Source organism: Sarcophilus harrisii, chromosome 5 (genome assembly GCF_902635505.1).
Source record: "Sarcophilus harrisii chromosome 5, mSarHar1.11, whole genome shotgun sequence".
Lineage (NCBI taxonomy): Eukaryota > Metazoa > Chordata > Mammalia > Dasyuromorphia > Dasyuridae > Sarcophilus > Sarcophilus harrisii.
This window is the reverse complement of record NC_045430.1, coordinates 162,808,820-162,831,783: the sequence shown is the minus strand read 5'-3', so window position 1 is coordinate 162,831,783 and position 22,964 is coordinate 162,808,820. Positions and strand designations below refer to the sequence as shown.

At 34.6% G+C, this 22,964-nt stretch overlaps 1 protein-coding gene across 1 annotated transcript in view; it reads right to left on the bottom strand.

Annotated features, from left to right (window-relative positions):
- The window catches only part of MET (MET proto-oncogene, receptor tyrosine kinase), a 157,925-nt gene that overhangs the window by 8,718 nt on the left and 126,243 nt on the right, over positions 1–22,964 (bottom strand). The window contains exons 12-19 of the mRNA XM_003771542.4: positions 21,798–21,944; positions 19,606–19,762; positions 19,216–19,356; positions 14,414–14,644; positions 9,257–9,337; positions 6,192–6,373; positions 2,915–3,024; positions 1,470–1,635 (exon numbers count right to left, since the gene is read on the bottom strand). Of these exons, the coding sequence (XP_003771590.1) occupies positions 1,470–1,635; positions 2,915–3,024; positions 6,192–6,373; positions 9,257–9,337; positions 14,414–14,644; positions 19,216–19,356; positions 19,606–19,762; positions 21,798–21,944 (1,215 nt within the window). The remainder of the gene's footprint in view (positions 1–1,469; positions 1,636–2,914; positions 3,025–6,191; positions 6,374–9,256; positions 9,338–14,413; positions 14,645–19,215; positions 19,357–19,605; positions 19,763–21,797; positions 21,945–22,964) is intronic.

Below are 22,964 nucleotides of genomic sequence, written 5' to 3'. Positions count from 1 at the left end.
TTAATTATTGTCTCACATTCTACATGCAGATAGGAAACCTATCTATGAAAAAAATGATAATGATGATAACAAGGGTAACAAGCTTGTATACAGTCCCTTAAGGTTTGCAAAGTGCTTTGTATATGTTATCACTTTTAATTCTCATAAATATGTGGGAGGCAGTTGCTATTTTTATCCCCATTTTACTGATGAGGGAACTGAGGCTAACTGCTTAAAGGACTTGCCTAGGATCCCATAGCCAGTAAATGCCTGAGACTGAGTTTGAATTCATGTTTTTCTGACCACTTCTGGTGCTTTATCCATTTAGATCTTGATCAGGTTAAAAAAATTCTTAAAAAACCTTTTAGTACCATTAGATCTAATCTGATCTAATCAGAATGAACAAAGATGGTCCCAAACGGGAATTAACTTATTTCTACTTGTTTTCAAAATCATAATAGCAACATTTTTCAAATCTTAACATCAGAATTTTCTAATAACTCTAAAAGTTCTTTTCAATGTGTTTAGCAACAAATCTGGACATTTGCATTATCATAAGCTCTCTTTCAGATGTGCTGACGCTTCAGTTGTTTTTTAATTCACCTATATGGTATTACAAGGCCTAGCTTGCAGTTAGGTGGCTCAGTGGACAAAATGCTGGACCTAGGATCAGGAGGATCTAAGTTAAAAATCTGATCTCAAACATTTATTGCCTGTGTAATTCTGGGCAATTCACTTAACCTCTGTTTGTCTCAGTTTCCTTAACTGTAAAACAGGCATAATAATAGTATCTCTCTCCCAGGGTTATATGTGAGGATCAAATGGGATAATATTTGTAAAGCACTTAACACAGTCCTTGGAATATAACAGGCATTTTCTTTCCTTCTTTCCATGAAATCATTTGCAATACTTACCTGCTAATAATGAGTTAGTTTTTGGAAATGAAACATAAAATACACATAGCATAAGCAAACTCATGGTATAACAATAATACCAAGTCAACATTCAAATACTTGGTTTGCAAGGGAAGTTAAACCCTATGCTAATTTGCATGTGTATCACTGATCTATCAAAACTATAGGGTATTTATTTATATTACTTAGGGTTCTTCCTTATACTATGAAACATGACCAACAATTATTCTGATAGTGACATTTTCAAATATGATTTTCTCTTTCAACAGCAGAGAATTAATTTAGAATTAAATTAAATTCAACAATGATTTTTTAAACACCTACCACATGTATTTCACTGTTACATGTAGTGGGGTGAATCAAACTGGTCTTTATCAACCAACTTACACCCATACATTTATTTCTAACAATGTATCTCCATTTTCATTTTAAACTCAAATTTACAATTTGGGTTCTTATTTAACAGAACAACAATTAAGTCCAATTGAGTTTCCGAGGTATAAGAACATATCATATGAATTTCATAATTTCACAAGAAATACAGTGTAATCAGATTACTTAGAATATGTACATTACCACATCTGACTTTGTAGTAAACTTCTGAGTTTGCAAGCTTTCTAAAGCCATCCACTTCACTGGCAGTTTTGCTCCTGTTTTATTGTGTACACTGTAATATTCTTTATCATACATATCTCTGGCAAGCCCAAAATCAGCAACCTTGACAGTGAATTTTTCATCCAGCCTACAGAAATGACAAAAATTATTATCTATAATGGTGAAAATGGATTTATAGTGATACTGAATAGTCTTTGGATTGTAGTAAGTAACTTTTGCCTTTGAAATCTATGACTTTTGGAATGAGCTTTTCATATCTGGCATCTATTCACAGCACTAAATTAAAATGGAAGTCTTGAGTAAGTACATATGACATTGGTATTACAAATCCATAAATGGATTGACCCTGCCACCTCTATGACAGTACTCATTACATGGAGCCAAGAAAATCCCTTTGCTGCTGCTTAGATGTTGACATGGCATGGAATTGTATCTTGTGCTGTTTTACACTTTGGCACATCAACTTTTGACATAAACAAAGATTAATTCTCATAGGTCATTTTTAATTAATACTAAGATCTAGAGTTAAGGTTAAAGGGGCACATTATATTGCAGTAGGTATACCCTGTGCCATCTTATATTATTCTCAATTTGGCCAAGGACCAATCTGTTTAGTACAGAGAGAACATATCATCCCTCTTTCCTAGTAAAGGATTATAATACATTATGTAGTACACAAGAAAGATATCAAGTTTCCATAAAAATTAATTCCAAATATCTAGGGTGTGTTACTTTAAAAAAAATAGGCCTTAATCCATTCCATTTGCAGTAAAACCAAGGTTGGCAATTAAAAACCAACTAATTCATTCATACCATATATCATGAATCAGTGCAATAAAATGGGAAACTATTGAATCAATCACTAACTGTTGACTGTTGCATTATACAGCTTAGGCAGCCAGACACAAATAAAGTTCTTTGTATATTCATTCCTAAATACCATTTTTGGTAGGACTGAGCTAGTCCAAGTCCAAATCAAGTCTTGGGCAGTCTCAGTGAAATGGTATCTGCTTACTATTTCTCTCCCCCCCACCCTTTTTATAATGCAGAATGCTGAAGATCAGGTTTTCCCTTCTGTAAGCTAATGTAGCATAAAACCACAACATTAGGGGCTACTGGTGGGAAGGACCAAGAAAAGCAAGTGTATATAACAGCTGTTCAAGACCCCCTCCAGAGAGGCTCTTTTAAAATTCTGGTGGATAAATCCTGAAAGTTCCACCCACATTCTTATAACACGATGCTTATACATCAATTGAAATTGTAACTATAATAAAGGACCTTTTACATAATGGCAACAAAATGCTTACAGTCACAAAATGTAGGGGGGAAATCACCACCACATTTCTCCTTGTTTCACTTAATCTCTAAATAATTTGGAACATACAGATGGAACATTTTATACTTACATACAATTTCTTGCAGCCAAGTCTCTGTGGACAAACTTTTTGCTTGCAAGGTATTTCATGCCTTTCGCTACTTGAAGACCAAAGCCAATAAGATCTTTCACTGTTGGGTTCTATAATACATAGGACACAATTAAAGGATAAATCAACTTAAATTCTGATCTGATTTGAATTTTTTGTAGCAGTTGTTATTGTTTTTGCATGGGTACAAAACAATTTGCAACACTTGTAATCTAAAATTATTTCCTAATGAGCAAGATAAACTAACTTAAAGAAAAACAGATTCTTAAAACTAAATTGCATGGGGACACAGGATTTTGGATTCCTCAGTTTGTTTGAGTAGGGAGAAATGAGGTAGGTAACCTAAAAAAAAAACACTGGCTAAGATGACAGGAAAAGATAAGAAGTGTTAGAGAGGAGGTAGGAAAACTGGGATACTAATGCATTGTTGGGGGAGTTGTGAAATGATTCAACCATTCTGGAGAGCAATTTGGAATTATACCCAAAGGGTTATAACACTGTGCATACTCTTTGATCCACTAATGTATCTACTGGATCTGTATCTCAAGGAAATCATAAAAGAGGGCAAAAGACTCACATATGTAAAAATGTAGTAGTCCTTTTTTGTAGTGGCAAGAAATTGAGTGGATTCCTGTCATTTGGGGAACAGTGAGTAAGTTATGGTATATGAATGCAATGGAATATTATTGTTCTGTAAGAAATGATGAGCAAGCTGATTTCAGAAAAACACATGAACTGATGCTAAGTGAAGTGAGCAGAATCTAGAGAACATTGTAGACAGTAACAAGATTATGTAATAATAGACTGATGGATTTGGCTCTTTTCAGCAATGAGGTAATTCACGGCAATTGTGATGGACTTGTGATGAAAAGTGTCACCCATATCCAGAGAGAGAATTATGGAGACTGAATGTGGATGAAAGCATAGTATTTTCACCTATTTTGGTTGTTCTTATTTGTTTGCTTGGTTTTTTTCTTTATCACATTTTTTCCCTTTTGATCTGATTTTTTTATGTATAGCATGACAAATATGGAAATATGTTTAGAATAATTGCATATGTTTAGCCTATACTGGATTTCTTGCTGTCTTGGGGAGGTGGAAGGAAGAGGAAAGGGAGAGAAATTTGCAAGATTTTGCAAAGATTAATGTTGAAAGCTATCTTTGTATATATTTAGAAAAATATCCCCCCAAATCATGAACTAAAAAGATGAGCACAACTAAATGCTACAACATAAAGACCAAACACACTAGTGGGTCCTGATCAGAAAAGGTAGTTCCTTTGAAAATATAACTATTTTTGGAAGTTTTAAATGGAAAGGTGGGCTTTGCCTGTAGCCTCTAGTCACAAATAGTCTTTTTTTTTTCAGGATCAGTGTAGGGCAGTCAGTAATGCATGAAACATGTACAAGATAATCATCAGAAACACAATCTTTGAAAATAAAAAAAAATCACAATTTTAAATGAAAATTCATTCACAGTAAGTTTTCGTAGAACCATCATGTATAAACACTGGAGATTAAATTTTGTCTTCAGAGTATCATGCTTATCATATTGGGGGTGAATTACCTTGTCAGAGTAAATACAAAGAATTAATCAGTCATTTGATTGGCTTTGGCAGAGTACCAAAAGACATCCTTGCTGCTTGAGGTGGGAACCTATCTTACTTACTGAAGCATTTTAAAGCCAGAGGCTAGACATTATCCTCTTGCCTGAATACAGAATCTTCTCTAACACCAGCACTTTGATTTCCTTGGAATCAAATATCATTTTCTTATACCATGCTAATAAATTTATGGCTTTTATTTGTAATTGAAGTGGATAAAGAATAAAGCTCTTCTGGTGCTAGAATCTTACCCAGAAAGTTGACAGGAGAGGCCAAGGAAGTGAATCTACACTTAATTCCATGGATGCTTAAAGACTTTTGACTTTTGGAACTTGCTGGGGTTTAATGAATCTATTAGAATGGATGCTTTTTGAGAGTAGAAATTGTTTTATTCTCTGTATTTACATTTGTATTTAAGTATGCCTAGCACGGTCCAGGGGAGTCATCTGATTAGTAAGCCAGAATCTTCTAGCTATCCTTTCTTATGATCTTGTCTCATTAAGGGTTCAAGTATCATCTTTATGGTAAAATACTACCTTCTATTCCTTACATATTTTTGGTACATAGTGCTTTACATATTGTCTTCTCCATTAGACCATGAACTCCTTAAGAGTGGGGATTATTCTTGTCTTTCTTTGTATACTCAGCACTTAGCACATGTCTACATATAGTAGGTGCTTAATAAATGTTTGTTACTCCTTTGACTCTGTGCAGATAGCTCTTAAATTTAGGCATCCAGCATAAACCTTTACCAGATGATACCACTCCATGCCTGCTGGAAATTTTATTCTGGATATCTTGTTTGTATCTCAAACTCAATTTCTCCAAAATGGAACTGATAAACTTCTCCTCTTATCCTTCCTTCTCACCATTAATTGCTCAGTTACCCAAGTTTATAATATTGGAGTAATTTTTAACTTTCTCCTTTATATCATTCTTCCTAAATATATCCAGTTCACAAATCCAAGTAATTTTACTTGGCCACAATATTTGAGGAAGGAAAGAATCCTGAAACTGGGAGATCTAAAAAGACTTCATGTAAGATGTGGCACTTGTTGAACCTAGAAGGAAGCTAGAGAATCTAAGGGGGCAAATGAAAGGAGGGAATACATTAAACACCTGTGGGTCAGGCTGTGTGGAGACATGGAATTGAGAGATGAGTTTAGAGTTGGGGAAATAGCTATTATGGCTAAAAAACAAAGTAAGTCTCTTCATATTTCAGATCAGGTATCACTTCTTCTGGGAAGTTTTTTTTTTCAGATTACTCAGATTTTAAGTATTTTCTCTTCAAATACCCACATATTTCTCCATTAGGAGCTTGGATTCCCTCTCTGGGTATCCCTATCATTATAGGCATATTTTCACTTTATTTCCAAAGTACTTCCTCTTCTTCTTATCCCCATTCCACTATGGAATTACTCATTGATTTTCAATATCCTTTTACATGTAGTCTTCCCCCATTAGAATATAAACTACTTGAGGATAGGAATTGTTTTGATTGCATTTGCATCCCCAGCATCTTGAAGAGAAGAGGACCTAGTAAGTCCTTAATGTCTGTCTACTCTCTCTCTCTCTCTCTCTCTCTCTCTCTCTCTCTCTCTCATCTGACCTATTTTGATAGTTTCTGCAGGAACCTAATTCAAGTAAAATACTTACATGAGTCTCATTTCTTATGAAGTTTCGAAGATCTCCATGTTTCATATATGGCAGGACCACCAATGGGGACCCTTCACTACGAAGGCAGATTCCCAAAAGTGAGAGGACATTGGGATGACTAAAATCTTTCATGATGATCCCTTCAGTCAGAAATTGGGAAACCTCTCCTATGTCAGTAATTCCTGTGAAATTCAGTGGTAGAAAATAATATCAAATTTCATTGTGGAATAATTCATTAATCAACCAATATACAAGTATTAATTAAATTCCTATTATATGCCCAGCAATGTTCTACTCACTAGTAATACAAAGACAAAAATAAAACAATTCCTGACCTTTGGGAACTTATGTTCTATGGGGTTGACAACATATATATATATATATATATATATATATATATATATATATATATATCTACAAAATGACAAACTGGTATAATAAAATGCCCAAAATATACGATTTGTTAGTAACATATAATATAACATTATATATATATATTTAAAATAAACATAAGAAAATTTTGATGGGAAAGGTACCTGCAATTTGGGGAATCAGGATTCAATATATATATGTAAGACAAATATTTTATCAGAATCAGAAAAATCAATGGAAATTTAAAGCTATTCTATTTCCTGAATGTCTATCCAAGTACAAATGACAAAATTCCTCATTATCCACATTACAATGTTATAGTTTCTCCTCTGCAAATGAACAAACAGAATTCATCTTTCAGATTTTTCACCTACAGAAAAGAATCGAGTCAAATTGAGGAGCATTTGTCAAGCACCTACTATACACCAAACACTTAAGCTAAGTCCTGCCACATCTAACTAACTAACAGGAAACATCAATTTGATATGCTTGGGTGTCACACTAATATTTTGTCACACTAATATTTTACAGAATGAAATATTTGCTATAGTATTTAACATTTGTGCAGACTGCATAATTTTGGATTTGTGGATCTTAAGAATATTACCATAGGGTTAAATGAACAACTCTGCCACTATTTTACAGATTTGGAAAGTAGGACTCAGAAGAAAATGAGTAGTCTGCTCAAAGTCCCAGAGCAGGTCAGTGCCAGAGCAAAGAGAAGAATATTTTCTGATTCCAGTGATATGCTGAGTATATTAGGCATTTTGTGTTTCTTGATACAAGCTATAACAAGAAACATATTGAAGAATGTATCATTTGCTTTTTTTTAGTTTTTGTATAGAGCAAAACGTGGTTTATCTTCAAGTCATATTTTTAACAATTTAGCACACGGCATGTAACCAAGAATCCTAAAAACCAAGAATAAAAGATCCAAGAAGTAAAGAACCTGGAAAGAAAAACAAAACAAAACAAGACAAAACTTGTTGTCCTCTAAAATACAAGGTGTCCCAAAATTTGAAGCTAAAACTTCATTAAGACTTCTCTGAAGCTCTGAATCTGTCATAAAACCTGTTCAATGGAGCTTTTGTGTAGATGGTACTCAGTCCAACATGCAACACTGATTCCCCTTAATTTGAGTATAATTCTAACCTTGGTTATCTTATTTCTTAGATCATAACAGATCAGAAACTATAAGAATGACACTATAACTAACAGAAGTAAATGCTGATCAGCTAAATGCAAGGGAGGAAATGGAAAACCTACCACACTGCAATGTAACATAATAATTAATTATCATTGTTTTGGTTTTGGAGGCAGGTGGGGTAGAGCTCAGGGGGGTAGAGAGGGTGGAATCAGGAAGACTTAAGTTCAAATTTGACTTCAGATACTTACTAGCTGTATGGCCTGGGCAAGTCATTTAATTCTTGTTTGCCCAAATTTACTAGAGAAGGAAATGGCAAATCACTCTAGTGTCTTTGTCAAGAAAATCTCATTGATAGTATTGGCAAACTATGCCCCACAGGCTCATGGAAAGTCAGACATGACTGGACAACAATAACAACAATTTTGATTCTGAGTTATCAAGAAAAAAATTACATAATATTCTATATATCCTATTTACAGACATAGAATTATGCAACATTTTAGGATTATCTCAGTCAATAATTAAAATACAATGGGTGTTTTAATGAGTAAGTTTCAGTTAGAAAAAAATAATCATAAAAATATCTTTTACCTAAAAAATTCAAAACATATTACTTAACTAGATTGTTAAAATGATGCATTGAGATAGGTAGTGTAAGCATCAATATTATCTCTATTTTACAAATGGAAGAATTACAATTCAGAGAGATTTACAGCTTTCCCAAAGTCATGTAACTTGAAAATGATAGATCCTGGACTCAAGTAATTTCTCCTGTTTTTAAGTCTAATCTTTTTTATATGAAACCTCAACTTACATGGCATAATTATTTTTCTTAGATGTTTGTAATGAGTTGCTATTGTATTATTTTTAAATTTTATGTTGGCATACTTTCCTTCCTTTATCTTATTTCTTTTCTCTCTTTTTTAATAGGAGTTTTTTTTTTTTATTATTTAATGCCTGAGGATGAAATGAGTCATTTTTATTTTATGTGCCAACATGTTTCCAATAGTTTCCAAAAATCATCATTTGCAAAACAAACATCATCTGCCAGACTTAGCCAAATTATACTCATCTCCTTTCACCTACACCCTTTTTTTATCAGTTGTATAAGGATAATTGTTTAAGGAAAACATTTTATTGACAGTCTAACTTGAACATATTTTCAGGATTAGATCCATGAATTTCAATAGCAATTGCTTATTTCTATAAGAGAAAATGTAAATTAATTTTTTATTTAATTATCTTCAATTTGACAGTTTTGAGAGTCAGTATGCAATAGTGGAAAAAACTGACCTCAGAGTTAAGAAGTTCTGGATTCCACCTTTTTTCTGACACATGCAGGCTGCCTCCTCTGATATTAACTGTGGACAAGCCACTTTATATTTCACAAGCTGCAGAACAGGTGCTGCTATCTATTGGTAAATAGATTTTTCCTTACTGAGAATTTGTTTTCTATAACAATGTTGTTATAAGTTTAGTTCAACAAAAAAGAAAAAATATTCCTATTTGATAAATCTTGACAGAAGTATTATTCTACAATTCTTACTATTCAAGGACTTCACAGCACAATGAATCTTCTTGCCATCATTATCCAATAAGGTCCCATGATACACACATCCAAAATGCCCTATGAGAAGAATAAAGAAGATTATTTTTTACTGTACTATTTTTCAATAATCAGCAATTATTAATTAGTACCTTTTATGAACCCTGTTGATTTCAAATTCTTTGTTTGCAAATTTACATAGTATAGACTTTGATTTTTTCTTTTTGTAAATGTAAATGTAATACATCTATATCTCTATATATGTATACATTAATAAGTGTTTGAGTAACTGAATAAGCATACACACACACACACACACACACACACACACACACATATATATATATATATATACATATATATTACAAATGATCTAAAAGGCACCATCAAGAATATGTATGCTAAAAAAGGATGTGGAACAATTATGTTGTGAGAATAATGTATGATTAATAGACAGCTGAAGTGCTACAAGAACAGAGGGAAGGTTTCCAATACTTTATGGTTTTTTTGTAGAAGAATCACAGAAAGATCTGAACAAGAATTATTCTAAAGGAGATAGGATCGTTCCACAATCTGAAGAAGTGGGGGAATGATTGTTGAGATATTGATGAGATCATGGCCCTTTGATATTTATATGTATGTATATAAGTGTATATGACGTACACATAAATAACATGATATGATCTTTATGGTTGGCGCTGATAGGCTAATATCTAAATCATATGTGAACCATGTTATTGTGGTTGTTCAGGCATTTCAGTCATGTCTGACTCTTTGTGATCCCGTTTGGAGATTTTGTGGCAAAGGAGTAGTTGCCATTTCCTTCTCCAGCTCATTTTGCAGATGAAGAAACTCAGGCAGTCAGGGTTAAATAACTTGTCCAAGGTCATACAGCTAATAAGAGGTAGAGTTGGATTTGAACCTGGGAAGATGCGTCTTCCTGATTCCAAGGTCAGTACTCTATCCCCTGTGCCACTTAAACCATTATTGTTTGGAATTAGGTTTCAGGAATATGAATGAATTTATAAGTTTGTGTAATAGTGAAATATTTTCATTCTATAGGATCTATTATATAATAGAATTTTCTTACTCTGGATTGGTTTAAGTTTGTTCATTCAACATGACTCAATTCAACAAATTCATTAAGCACCTACTAGGTATCTAGCATTATGTTAAGTGCCATAAGAAGGGAGCTTCAATCTTATTTACTTTAATATAAGATAACCTAGATGTGAATGAGAGGTAAACAATATGTGATGTAAAGTTTAAGGGGAATCAAAGTTATTACCATGGAGGGGAATCAAGGAATGTGCCATGGAAAAGGTATCATGCATACTGGACTTTAAAAAAATGATGAAATTTCAATAGTTAGATGGAAAACAATTCTAGACATAGAGAATAATGTGAGAAAAGATATAGATAGGGAAAAATGGAGGACATCTGGGACTTAGTGAATAATCTGGAGGAAGCCTAGACTATGTTAAAGTGGCAAAATATGAAGTAAAGCTGGGCAGAAGATTTAAATGGGAAGCTAAGGGAACTGGATTTTAGAGAATAGGGAGCTACTGAAATACAGTTTTCTGTATTTCAGTATTTTCTGTATTTTTTTTTAGCTTTTAAAGCCCTGTATAACCTGGCCTCAAACTCCCTTTTCAGCCTCATTGCACATTATTCCAATTCCCACACTCTGTAACCCTGTTCAACTCATCTGGCTCTCTCTTAATTCTTCACACAGAATTCCTCCTTCTTCCCTTTGTTGTGCCTCTGTCCTGGCTTTCCTCAGTGTCTGGAACATGTTTCATTCCATATCTTCACTTTACAGCTTTCTTCTCTTTCTTCAAGTGTCACCTTCTACATGACATTTTTTTCCTGATCTCTGCAACTGCTTAATACCCTCCCTTTCAAACTACCTTTCAGTTAATTAGTTTATATTTATTCTGTCTCTATTTATTTATCAATTTCTTGTTTTCCCTGTTCGAAAATAAGTTCTGTATAAGTAGGTTCTTTTTTTTTATAATTGTTTTTGTATCTGTGGCATTTAGCACAGTGCTTGAATGGCTGATTGAAGAGATCTTACTTAGAGGAATTATATAATCAGATCTGTTCGTACAAAGAAGATTATTATATGGAGAGTGAAAGCAGGAAGACTGTTAAGAAAACTAGATGAATGAATGTCATAAAGCAAACTTTTATTCTTTTAATGAACAGAACCAGAATCACCAAAATAGTATTATTAAACATAGGTTTTCAGAAGGAAAGGATATGAGACTAGTTTTTTGGAAAAAGGATTTCTACCAATTAGTCACCATTGACTACATAATTTAAGTTGGCAGGGGTTGCAAGTCATTAGCCCAAAGTAGACTCACTTTAGATTCATTTCACTAAGCTCCAACTCACTCTAAGCAAATTGCTTTCCAAGTGGCAGTCATGTAGGCAATTTCATCATAGGTGCCAAGTGTCTGACTGCTTAGTCAATGATTTTAGGATTAAGACTCAGGCAAATGGCAGAATGAGAAAGTCCAGCCTGTTTATCCAAAAGACCCCTATCAATCTAGTTCTGTTCAGGGAAAATAGAGATTAGTCCATTTGCTTCAACTTCTGCATTTAACTGTTGAGGAAACAAGTAGAAGGAGGTTAAATGAGGTATAGATGTATAAGTACTATGGTAATTTATGACAGTGAATATCATTTGATTTCTCTGAGCCTTAGTTTATACATTTGTAAAATGAAGGAGGCAAAGGTTGGATTATGTGGACTCAGAATCAGGTCCCTTCCAGTTCTAGATCTGATATGGAACTTGTTTAAGTTCACACAGTTAGTGTGTGATCCGTTTGGGGAAAAAGTACTCTTTTTTCTATACTACTCTGCCCCTAGATAGCCAACTCACCATCTTGGAGTCTCAAGTTAATCTCTTGGATACAAAATGCAGATGGCATGCTGATTTGTATCAGTGAGGACGTTTCTATACTGATAAAACCACAGGTCCAGACCCCCCCAAAACAAACAAACAAACAAAAATAAAACCCTCCTCCAAACTCCAGTGGCATCACAGTACTAATAAGCACATATAGTGGGTGGGGAAAGTGCTGGACTTGAACTTGAGTCAGACAGAGATTTAATACTTGCCTCTGACTGGTTTTATTATCCTGGTCAAGTTGCTTACTCGCTAATTATCAGTATCCTCATCTGTAAAATGGACATTGTTGAGGTAATAGATGTGTGTTGCAGTGTCTTCCTGAAATATTTCAGACTTAGACTGTCTCCAAACCAAGCAAAAGCGTATATTTGGGATAATGCACCCAGGGGGTTCTTCTCCTTAAGGGAGGCAGTAGCTTAGCCTGGCTGAAAGTGGTTCCTTTAAAGACCAAGAGTGTCTAAGACTGGCTGATGAAAAGGCAGAATGCCACTATAGGGAAAAGACAAAAAGGACTCTGTACAATGCACTTGTGATTTCCCAGGGGACATCATGGCCCCTATCTAAGTGTGTGTGGGGGGCAGGGAACCATAATGCTAATTATATGTTAATAAGCTTAGAGTTGCTAAAAGGTATGAAGAATTAGCTAGGTGCAGGCAGAGGCACCATTTTAGAGAATGTCCCTTCTGTGATTTTATGGCCAATATCCTGTTTAAGCTGTATAGCCCTTGGTCAGATCATTTCCCTCTGTTCCTGTGAGGCTTATGTGAGCATGTTTATCTCTTACAGTAGAAAGACTTTTGCTGATCCCATCAGTCATCATACTTCTAGGTCCTGCCTGACAGGACTGTTGTATATATCACACACATACATAATAGGATATATAAACATACAAAGTAGCACATGTTATATACATATGCATACAGTGCAAATATGCCTATAAGTATATCCATCTATCTGAGCATATAAGTATACACATATATGTTTAGATATGTATACAAATACAAGCAGTTATCTGGTGTAGTGGACAGAACACTGGACTTGGAATCAGGAAGTCCTGAGTGCATCTAGCTTTAGATACTTACTAGCTACATGATCCTGGGCATGTGACTTAACTTTAGTTTCCTCATATGTAAAATCGGGATAGTAATAGCACCTACTACCCAGTGTTGTGTGGATCAAATGAGATAATATTTATAAAGGGCATTGTAAACCTTACAGCATGGTTTATAAATGCTAGATGTAAAAATCTGTTATCATTTAATGTTTGTTGTAAGGATCAAAATGAATAATATATGTAAAATACATTACAATTCTGAAGTGCTATACAAATGTGATCTGTTATTATTAACACAATCTGTATTTATAAGGCAAAAGGAAAGGGAATACAATGAATTGAAGAATGAGAGAGAATTCTCTCTGGTCACCAATTTCCCCCTCTTTCCTCCTCAAGAACCCCTCAAATGAGAATTTGACCTGTTGTTCATTTAAGGTAAGTTATCTCATCAGCTTATTCACCAGGAATACAACAAAATATTCTTTATGCCTTTTAGTAGTATCTGCAGAGAAAAGGTTTCAAGATTTAATTTTGGATTGAGATAAAAGATTTGAGAAAGGAAAAGGAATCTGGAATATACTTTCTACCCATATCTTCTTTTTCTGGGTATTTTATTTTCTTGCAAAACATTCTCAACTGTTATTTATGTTAGCTGTTACTGCTATCCAGGAAGACTGCCTTATTATTAATACTCGCTTCTCCTTTATGTAAAGGAATTAAAGTGCATTGGAAAGTGATATATGTTGCTCGAGGTCAAGGTAATGCTATAAATTACCATTCCTAAGAACGCTGACATGAGGTGCTGTGAACTAGGGCTTTAGAGAGAGTTAGTCACTGTTTTCCATGTAAAGAGACATTGGAGGGTGACATCAGTGAAAATGGTTGCAATTAAAAGCAGTAAAAAATTCCATAAAAATGTTCTTGTCATTATTAAAAAGGGTGATGGAGGAATGTGATTTATTTCTGCCTGCTATGGAGATGACCAAATTACAGCAGTAACAGAAGGATCACATCTCAGGAGATTTGATTTCCAACATGGTAGGTATGCAGAATGGAAAACAAAAGCTTTTATCATTTTTTTTGTTCTTTACATTACTTTTGTTATACACACATATGCTTATCTATTTGCTGAAACAGAACATAAAAAAACTTCTATAAGAAACTAACAAAATCAGAGAATACTTGCCTCTTCCTATGATTTCATTGAAATGCACAATCAGGCTGTTTGGCCCAATAACCACATGTTGAACAGCTTGGACCAGGTCTGGATTTAAGGCGCTGATATCAATGTGGACATGATTCTGAAGCAGCGGACTGGATATATCTGAATCTGCACTGGTTAGGATGGGGGACAAATCTGTCAGAGGATAATGAGCTTGTCTGCAGGATCCATTCTGAGAAGAATGTGGAAACTGATCTGCAAAAGGAACCTACATTATTAGTATATGTTTAAAAGACAATGAAAAAACCTTATTTATTAGAATCAAAGAGATATGAGGGTAGTCTAAAATAATACAAAGTTTGAATTGTACAATTAAAAAAAATCAACTTCATTCCTTTTAAGTATTTATAGTTTATTTTAGCTTAAAAGAATTGATTCTGCCAAGACAAGATCCCTATATCTGATTCAATGAATAGATAAGAAGGCTTTGAGATTAGGAAATCAATTTTATTTAAATATCTTCTTAAAGTTTGTTCTCTTAAATTGATTATTTGGAAATTTTGGGAAAATATTTGGGAAATAACTCACAGGATTTTGTGAGGTTCTAATGAAATCATACCTTGGTTTTAGGACCTTGGCCAAATCACTTATACTCTTCTACAAAAAGGACACAAGTCCTCCAGGTCCTACCTTATAACAGGGCTATTGTGAAAAAAATAAAATTTAGCCTCAGGCTCTTCTAGTTCAACATACCATTTCCTTGGAATATGTATATCAAATTGGTGGAAAATGAATCAAAGAGTTTTACTAGATGTTACAACTATATTGAGAAATTTTAATAATAATATACATATTATGCATGCAAACACAGTTGGGCATTTTTCTTGTCTTGCAAAGGCCTAGCTCACATAAAGGAAAAGGAAAAACATCTTTTGGTTAAACTATTATTTTTCAAAAATAGAATCAGATCCATGGAAATTTAAACCCCCATTCCAACAAATGACAGAAATAGAGTGAGATGGAAAGAGAGAGAGAGAGAGAGAGAAAGAGAGAGAGAGAAAGCCTGTGAGGGCTTAGGCTGGGAGTCCTGCAACATTTTGTAAAAAGGAGCTACTCTTTGCTAGAGCCTTGAGATCACTGAGATTCTGACACAAGCTCTCTGTCTCTCTGTCTGTCTCTGTATCTCTGTCTCTGTCTCTGTCTCTCTGTCTCTCACTCTCTCCTTTTTCGTTCTTCCAGTGAAATCCCTGAATGAGGGAGTGAGACTGCTGGCAGGGAGTTCCTGGGGAACAGTCAGGGAAGCAAAAGGAATGTACTGACAATAAAGTCTTTGAGTGGAAGGAATGTCCTTTCCAGTTGGGAAGTTTTGCTTCCCCTTCTAGCAAATTAAGGAGACTATTGTGGAAGGAGTGATGAGACAAGGGTGGGGGAATCTTAATCTGAGAATGGCAATAGTTGAACCTTACAATTCAATAGTGCTTAGCAGTATGCTTTCACAGGTGTAATCTAATTATGATCCATTATTAATGGATTCATGTATTAATCTCATTTTTCCAGTAAGGAGGTTAAGACTGAGATGCTAAGTGACTTGTTCAATGTCATGTATCTAAGAGATAGCAAAGCTATGTCTCAGATCCACATTTCTGAACTCTTGAGTCCAATGCATTTTTTCACTACCCCATACTACTCAGGTGCTTCCAGCATTGGAGCCCTGGAATCAAAGAAGAAATGTTAATTGCTTGTTAGCAAGCAGGTAAATGATGCTATGATCCTTCCTTCCCTTCCTTCCTTCCCTCCCTTCCTTTCCTCCCTGCCCCCTCCCTCCCTCCTTCCTTCCTTCCTTCCTTCCTTCCTTCCTTCCTTCCTTCCTTCCTTCCTTCCTTCCTTCCTTCCTTCCTTCCTTCCTTCCTTCCTTCCTTCCTTCCTTCCTTCCTTCCTTCCTTTGCAATTGGGGTTAAGTGACTTGCCCAGGATCACACAGCTGGTAAATGTTAAGTATTTGAGATCAGACTTGAATTCAGATCCTCTTCACTTTAGGGCTGGTGCACCATCTACCTACCCCAATGATTTTTTAAGAGGAGTAAAAATTAAAAAAAAAATGATGGCTTTATAAAAGGTGTCCCCAAAGTCTTAGTGCAAATTAAACCTTTGGATAATTTTGGAGCTGTTGGGTGATGCAAAGAATGGCCTAGAGTCAGGAAAACCTAACTTCAAAACCTGTCTCCGATACTTAATTGCTAAGTGATCTTAGGTAATTCACTTAGTCCTTAGTTCCTCGGTTTCAGTAAAATGGGAGAAAAATAACATCTATCTTTCAGGATTGTTGTGAGGATCAAATAAAATAATTATAAAGTGCTTTAGCACATTGCCTTGCTTATAGCAAGCATTATACAATTTTTAGCTTTTAATATTTTTTTCTTTAATAATAAGCTATTAAAAACCTAAAATTATACTAAACCTTTTGAGAGACACTTTATTTCATTCCACAGGAAAAATAAAGCTGTAGCTTTATGTATATATAATTTAGTGTTAACTGCTGAAAGATAGAGTATTGGTTTTAGGTCTGATGAGAAGTGGGAGAGAATGCCACATTCCATTTATTTTTCTCATTTCAATAATTTCCATGTAGCCTATTTTGATTTTATCTGCCCTGGATCAGTGGGTCCAAGAAGAACAGAGATGCTGCAGCCAGAGAAAATGTCAAACTAGAAGGCAGATGCAGGAGTAGCAACATAGGAATATAAGAATCATATAGGCTCAAAAAGGCAAGGAGGGGCGAGAATGGAAATAGATTTAGATTAGAAAGGGATCTTCCAAATTCCTGGAAATACAGGACATGGAACCTTCCCACTGGACCTGGAGACTCTTAACAGTCCCTCTTAGGATAGCCTTTCACTGCTGCTAGCAATGCTTCAAGCATTTTACCTGCTATTGGTCTGAAACTAGAGGCTGAGACTATGGGTAGGAGCTTCATTTACAGCAGGCAATCAGAGCAGCTGTCTTATGTCTTTAGTAGCTGGATAATTGTTATATTGGCCATATGGATTAGGGGGTTGTTGCTGAACCTAGACTTCAGGGACTATTTAAAACTGCTAAATCATTGACCATTGAGAGAAAAAAGTTCTCTGGCATGGAATGCCTTAATAGTTCTTCAGGTAGGTCTGACTTTTAATGTGCTTCCCCAGTGGTAAAATATAAGGAAATGATTTGCTGTGCCAATGACTGCAATATAATCAATTCAAATATTTAGGAGTTGATTGTGGATTATCCTGTAAATTGGCTACTTTTTAAAAATATTACTAAACAATTAATATGATAAATAAAAGATGACACTTAAAACATTTGAGGTTCAAGCATTTGAAACTCAAAAAAGCTATGATAAAAGTTTTGGTTGGGAAAAGGACATTGAATCTGGATTAAAATAAATTTTGGGGATTATCTGTGAATTTTCATTTTTCTTACAATATAAAAACAAGAAAAATAAGACTTAAAGTATGGTCTACTAAAAAAAGCATAACGTAATATTCATGTGTATACAAATTAAATGGCAGCAAGTTATCATAGCAGCTAGTTTCATATATGGAATTACATAGGGCAAAGGTCATGTAAGAAATAACGCAATAATGCTTTGTGTTGGACATACAAGGATGAATGGATAAAACTTTCAAAATATCAGGGAACTGGTGTAAAGTAACAAAGAGTTGAGTTGCTTAGTACTATCACCCTTTGACTTGATGAACAGTTTCTAGATTTGCAAGTATTTTTCTAAGTCTGATTCACTGTATTTGTCTAGTGGTAAATATTCAACCAGGAAAATGCTCACAGTTGACTCACATCCTGAAACTTCTAAAGGTAATAAAATGGATAAAATGTAGACACTGTACTTTTGCCAACATATTTTAAATTAAACAATGTGAAATGCTCCAGTTAATTTGGGCATTATTTGGTATGGTATTTTTTTAGTAAAGATGATGCTAAACATTTCTTTATTTCTCAGAATAACCAGATGTTTGTTCTGTATTACTTCAAAATAGACTTAAAAGTCAAGGAGTACTGCAGGTGCTAGGTTGTGAAGTTTGTTATCCACCCTCCCACACAGCAGGCTCCCTGAGGAAGGTACTATCTCTTATCTATATACAGTATATAGTATTTCCCTCAGACCCTAGCATAGTACCCTGCATATGTCAAGCATTTCATAAATCATAGTGTTTGTTATGGAGCAACATAGTTGATGAAACTAAATACATATTTAGATTAAAAAGATATAGATCTTTGCATAGGCTAAAAGAAAAGGCCAAGTAGCGGCAAGTTACATTTGACTCAAATGTCATTTTGATCTTATCTGTCCTGACTTAATTTTTCAATTAAAGGAAAAAAAAATGGGAGTTGTAATTTCATTGATGTTAGATAATTCCCTTTGTCCATTGAAATCAGCAAGAGCTTTGTCATTTTAAGAGGTTAAATGACTTGCCTAGGCTCATGAGACCTTTATAAGTGACTTGAGCCCAGGTTTTCCTGATGCTTAGACAAGTTCTCTAGCCACACTAAATGCCCTAATGCTCCTGATTTAGCCTCGAGAAGCCTCACAACTTTTTCATGTACTTGTCAAACAATAAATGAAATACCTGTTCCCTTGTGATTTCATGATTCACTTTTCTTGGGGAGAACAGCTGAAAGGCCCTAAAAATGTAATGAGATATGGGTCTGGTTCTAAATTAAGATCTATCAAACTCTTGTTGGAAAGTTGCATGTAAAAGCTAGAAGGAAAAAATCCCACCTTGAAGTACATACATGGGTATTTCTCAGAACAATAAACTGAAATATACCTTCTGGAAAAGTTGCTCTGTAGTCTACAGATTCATTTGAAACCATTTCTGTGGTAGGGCTCACACTTCGGGCACTTACAAGCCTGTCCAAGTGAGGAGTGTGTACTCTTGCATCATAGCGAACTAAGTCACTGCCCAGATCTTAAAACAAATAAAAAAAAAAAGAGTTTGTTAAAGACTTCTCTGTTCTGGGCCAATGATGATAAACTCTAAAGCTAAATATAGAATGTTTTCGATACAAGCATTAGGTTCTCATTAATATCTTAGAGTAAGTGGAACGTAGATGGCTTTGAAGAATACTGCTATAAATATGAAGACTGTCTAAAATGGAATTAACTTTCAAAAGTTTTCCCTCTCTCCCCTTAAAAAGAAGAAAGAAAAAAGATGCACCTTTAATCTGCTTCCTCTTTTTCAGCCACAGAAAAAGGCCCAGTAAAAACAAGAGCAACAATGATATCAAGACCACTCCAACAATGAGTCCTGTGAAATTTTGATCTGGTTGTACTATCACTTTTCCAAGGACAGTAGAAGAAACTGCTTGCTTCCACTACAATGAAAAAAAAATAAAGAAATAGCATAATATACATAGAATTTTGTTTACAATATATTCAATAAGCTGAGCTTATTATTTCTGGGTGTAATATGGTACATGAGCATTATTGTAATTACTTCTGGTGATGGCATTATCTCCTGCAGACTTTGAAAGTAGGTTTCTTCAATTTTTTCTTCAGTCTCCCTAATTGTCATTGAACGTAATCTCCATCTTAGTTTAACTTATGAACTGAAAGACTATATATTGAATTGAAAGACATATTGAATTATGTGTAATTTGACCTATTTAAATTTTACATGTTATTAAGACATCATTGTATATTGCATTATAGTTCAACAAATGATAAAAGTTTATGTTTGGTCAGGTCATTCTACTGCTCAAGTCCCTTTATTTGCTCCCCTTTGCCTAGCAAAATAAATAAATAAATAAAATCCTTAGTTTGACATTCAAGGCTCTTTAGGATCTGATTTTTTTTTTTTTTAGGTTTTTTTATGCCTCTGCCAGCTAGACTTACTTACTTACCATTCCTTGAACTTATTATTCTGTACTTCTCTCTGTGCCCTTCTGTTTTCATATACTGTCCTTATTCCTGGAAAGTATTTGCTCCATCATTCTGACCTGCTTGAAATACAATTTGTCCTCTAGCATCCAACTTAGTTGTTACCTCTTTCAGGAAGCTTTCTTTCATCTACTCAGAAGGGAAGTAATCCTCTCTTCAGAGCTGTCAGAAAATTTTCCTTTGTATCTTCCCTATGCATTAAGTATATTATTTTTATAGTAGAGTTACTTTTTCTTATCTTCTTTACAGTACTAGGTTTTTAGCACTCTCGTTTATTTTTGAATTTCCTTTGGTACCTGGCATAATGCTTTGCATACAGTAGAAGCTTGAGAGATGTTTGCTTATTAACAACATGGAAGCCAGGGATTCCTGGGCCCTAGTTGGCATATTGACTGAGGGATTTTAGGAAAGTCACTTAAGTTCCTAGCACTTTAGGCGACTCTAAGACTGAGTTGCAGAGAAACTACTGACCTATACTGACTGGTAGAGCAAGTTTCCTCACTTGAGAGATACTTAAACCAATATAATCTCAAATCCACTTCAGATGCTTTCTTTGGAAAGACTTGGGGCTAGTGAATTCCAATTTATGAGATCAAGTGTTAACCTTTAGTGCTTTTTTCTTGCTTTCTTGACTTTTTTATTCAGTTTATTGCTTTTCTAATGGATTTTAAGAACAGTTATACATTCACCCTCTTTGCTGAGAATAAATTAATAACATAAATATAAATTTTCCATTTTATAGTTTAAACTGGCAATAATATTGTCCAGTAATTCCCAGATCTTTTTATTTTTATTCATTTTGTGAGGGGCTGCTTTTAAGTTACTGGGCATGTCGAGATGGCTGAGGTTAGAGATGGAGATATGTTGTGGACAAATTTGTAGAGACTTTGGGCTGATATTCAAGGTCCTCCATAGTCTGGAAAGCTTCTTGCCCTCGAGGGGTATATAATCTAATAGAAATGATAAAATGCACACAAAAACTATAATATAATTTAGAATATGTTAAGGATTAGGACCAGGAGATCTCATGGAGGGGAGACTCAAGGAGAATCTGTAGCTGTCAGTTGCATACTATCCCAGAAACCCACAGAGAGAAAAATAGAGTGGGAGTGACTGATTTGGACTGTCAGGAACTAGCTAGTAGGTCATCTGTTAAATAAAACTTTGTGGAGGTCATCTATTTAATGAGACTTTAAGACCTACTGACAGATCTTGCTATTGTCTAGGAAATCTTGTTACTTGCTATTTGGAAATGTTGCCTCATCCAGTCTTCAGAAAATGAGCTTAACTGGTAGGGGGACAATGCACCTCAAACCTACTATTTGTCAACTCACAACCAAGAATCCAGATTGCCTTGATGAACTTAAGTTAACATACAAATGAGCTTTTAGGATGTATTTTAAGGTAGCAAGTGACATAATTACACTGGCATCCTTATTAATAAACATGAAAGTAATTCAGGAATCCCACCTCTATATTTAGCTCACTGTTCAGTTTCAGCAGGTCACTGGGGACTGTACATAAGACTGTTTCAGAGTTCAAGCGGATATTCTCACAGCTTTTATTTCCCACTTTTAACACTTCACCTTTTACTGCCTCAGGGTCAATATCATTTCCCTGGAAGAAAAGAAAAAAAGATGTTGTTCATTAGTATCCTTTAGATCTTCAACAGCTATCAGGAATGTTCACAATTGAGGGATATTACAAAAATACTGTAAAATTAATGCCTATCTTTTGGACTTAGTTCATAGGTGGAATATGTTAGTCTCCTTTTTTTCCTTCCTTCCTTCATTGAATTCACTTATTCACAGTGAACACTTTAAATCAGCATCCCAGAAATCAAAGCATTTATTCTCTTCTTGTAGCTGCAGTTCACATTTCTATGACTCTTTAAAACAGTACTTTCATGATAACAACCCTATAAGGATTATTATCTCCTTTTTCCAGAAGAGGAAATGGAGGCTCAGAGATCATAAACGTGTTGCCTGGGAACACATAGCTAATAAATGATACATGCCAGCATTTAAAATCAGACTTTTCCTGACACAAGTCCAGTACTTTTTTTTTCTGCTGCTAATATTTTAACTACTATTAGCAATAGCCTTTACATGGTGTTTTAAAGTTTGTAAAGATATATATATATATATCTTGTTTAACCTTCACGAAAACCCTGCGAAGTAGATGCTATTATCCCATTTTACAGATTAGAAAACCGAGGTTAAAATGATTTATACAGTGTCATACAAATTCTATTTAAGGCAGGATTCAGGTCTCCTTGAATCCAAGTCCAGCACTGTGTCATGCTTCCTAGCTGCCTACTCCACAATGCCTCTATTGTACTTATTTAAGACAGAATGAAAGTATCATTTTCCGTGAGTCCTTTTTTTAAAGAAGATAACAATAAGACGTGTCATATCAGCCTATTATAGTTGACTTGAGAATGAAATGAGAATGTATTTGAAATTACTTTTTTATCGTTCTTTTCAAGGGTTTTTTTTCATGTTTGCTATGATTCTCCCAGTCTGGAAAGGTTTCAAAGGATTATAGCTTTAGAGCTGGAAGGGACCTTAGAGGCCATCTGACCCAAGCTATTCCTTTTCCAGAAGATAAACTGAGGGATCATAAGTGTTTTACTCA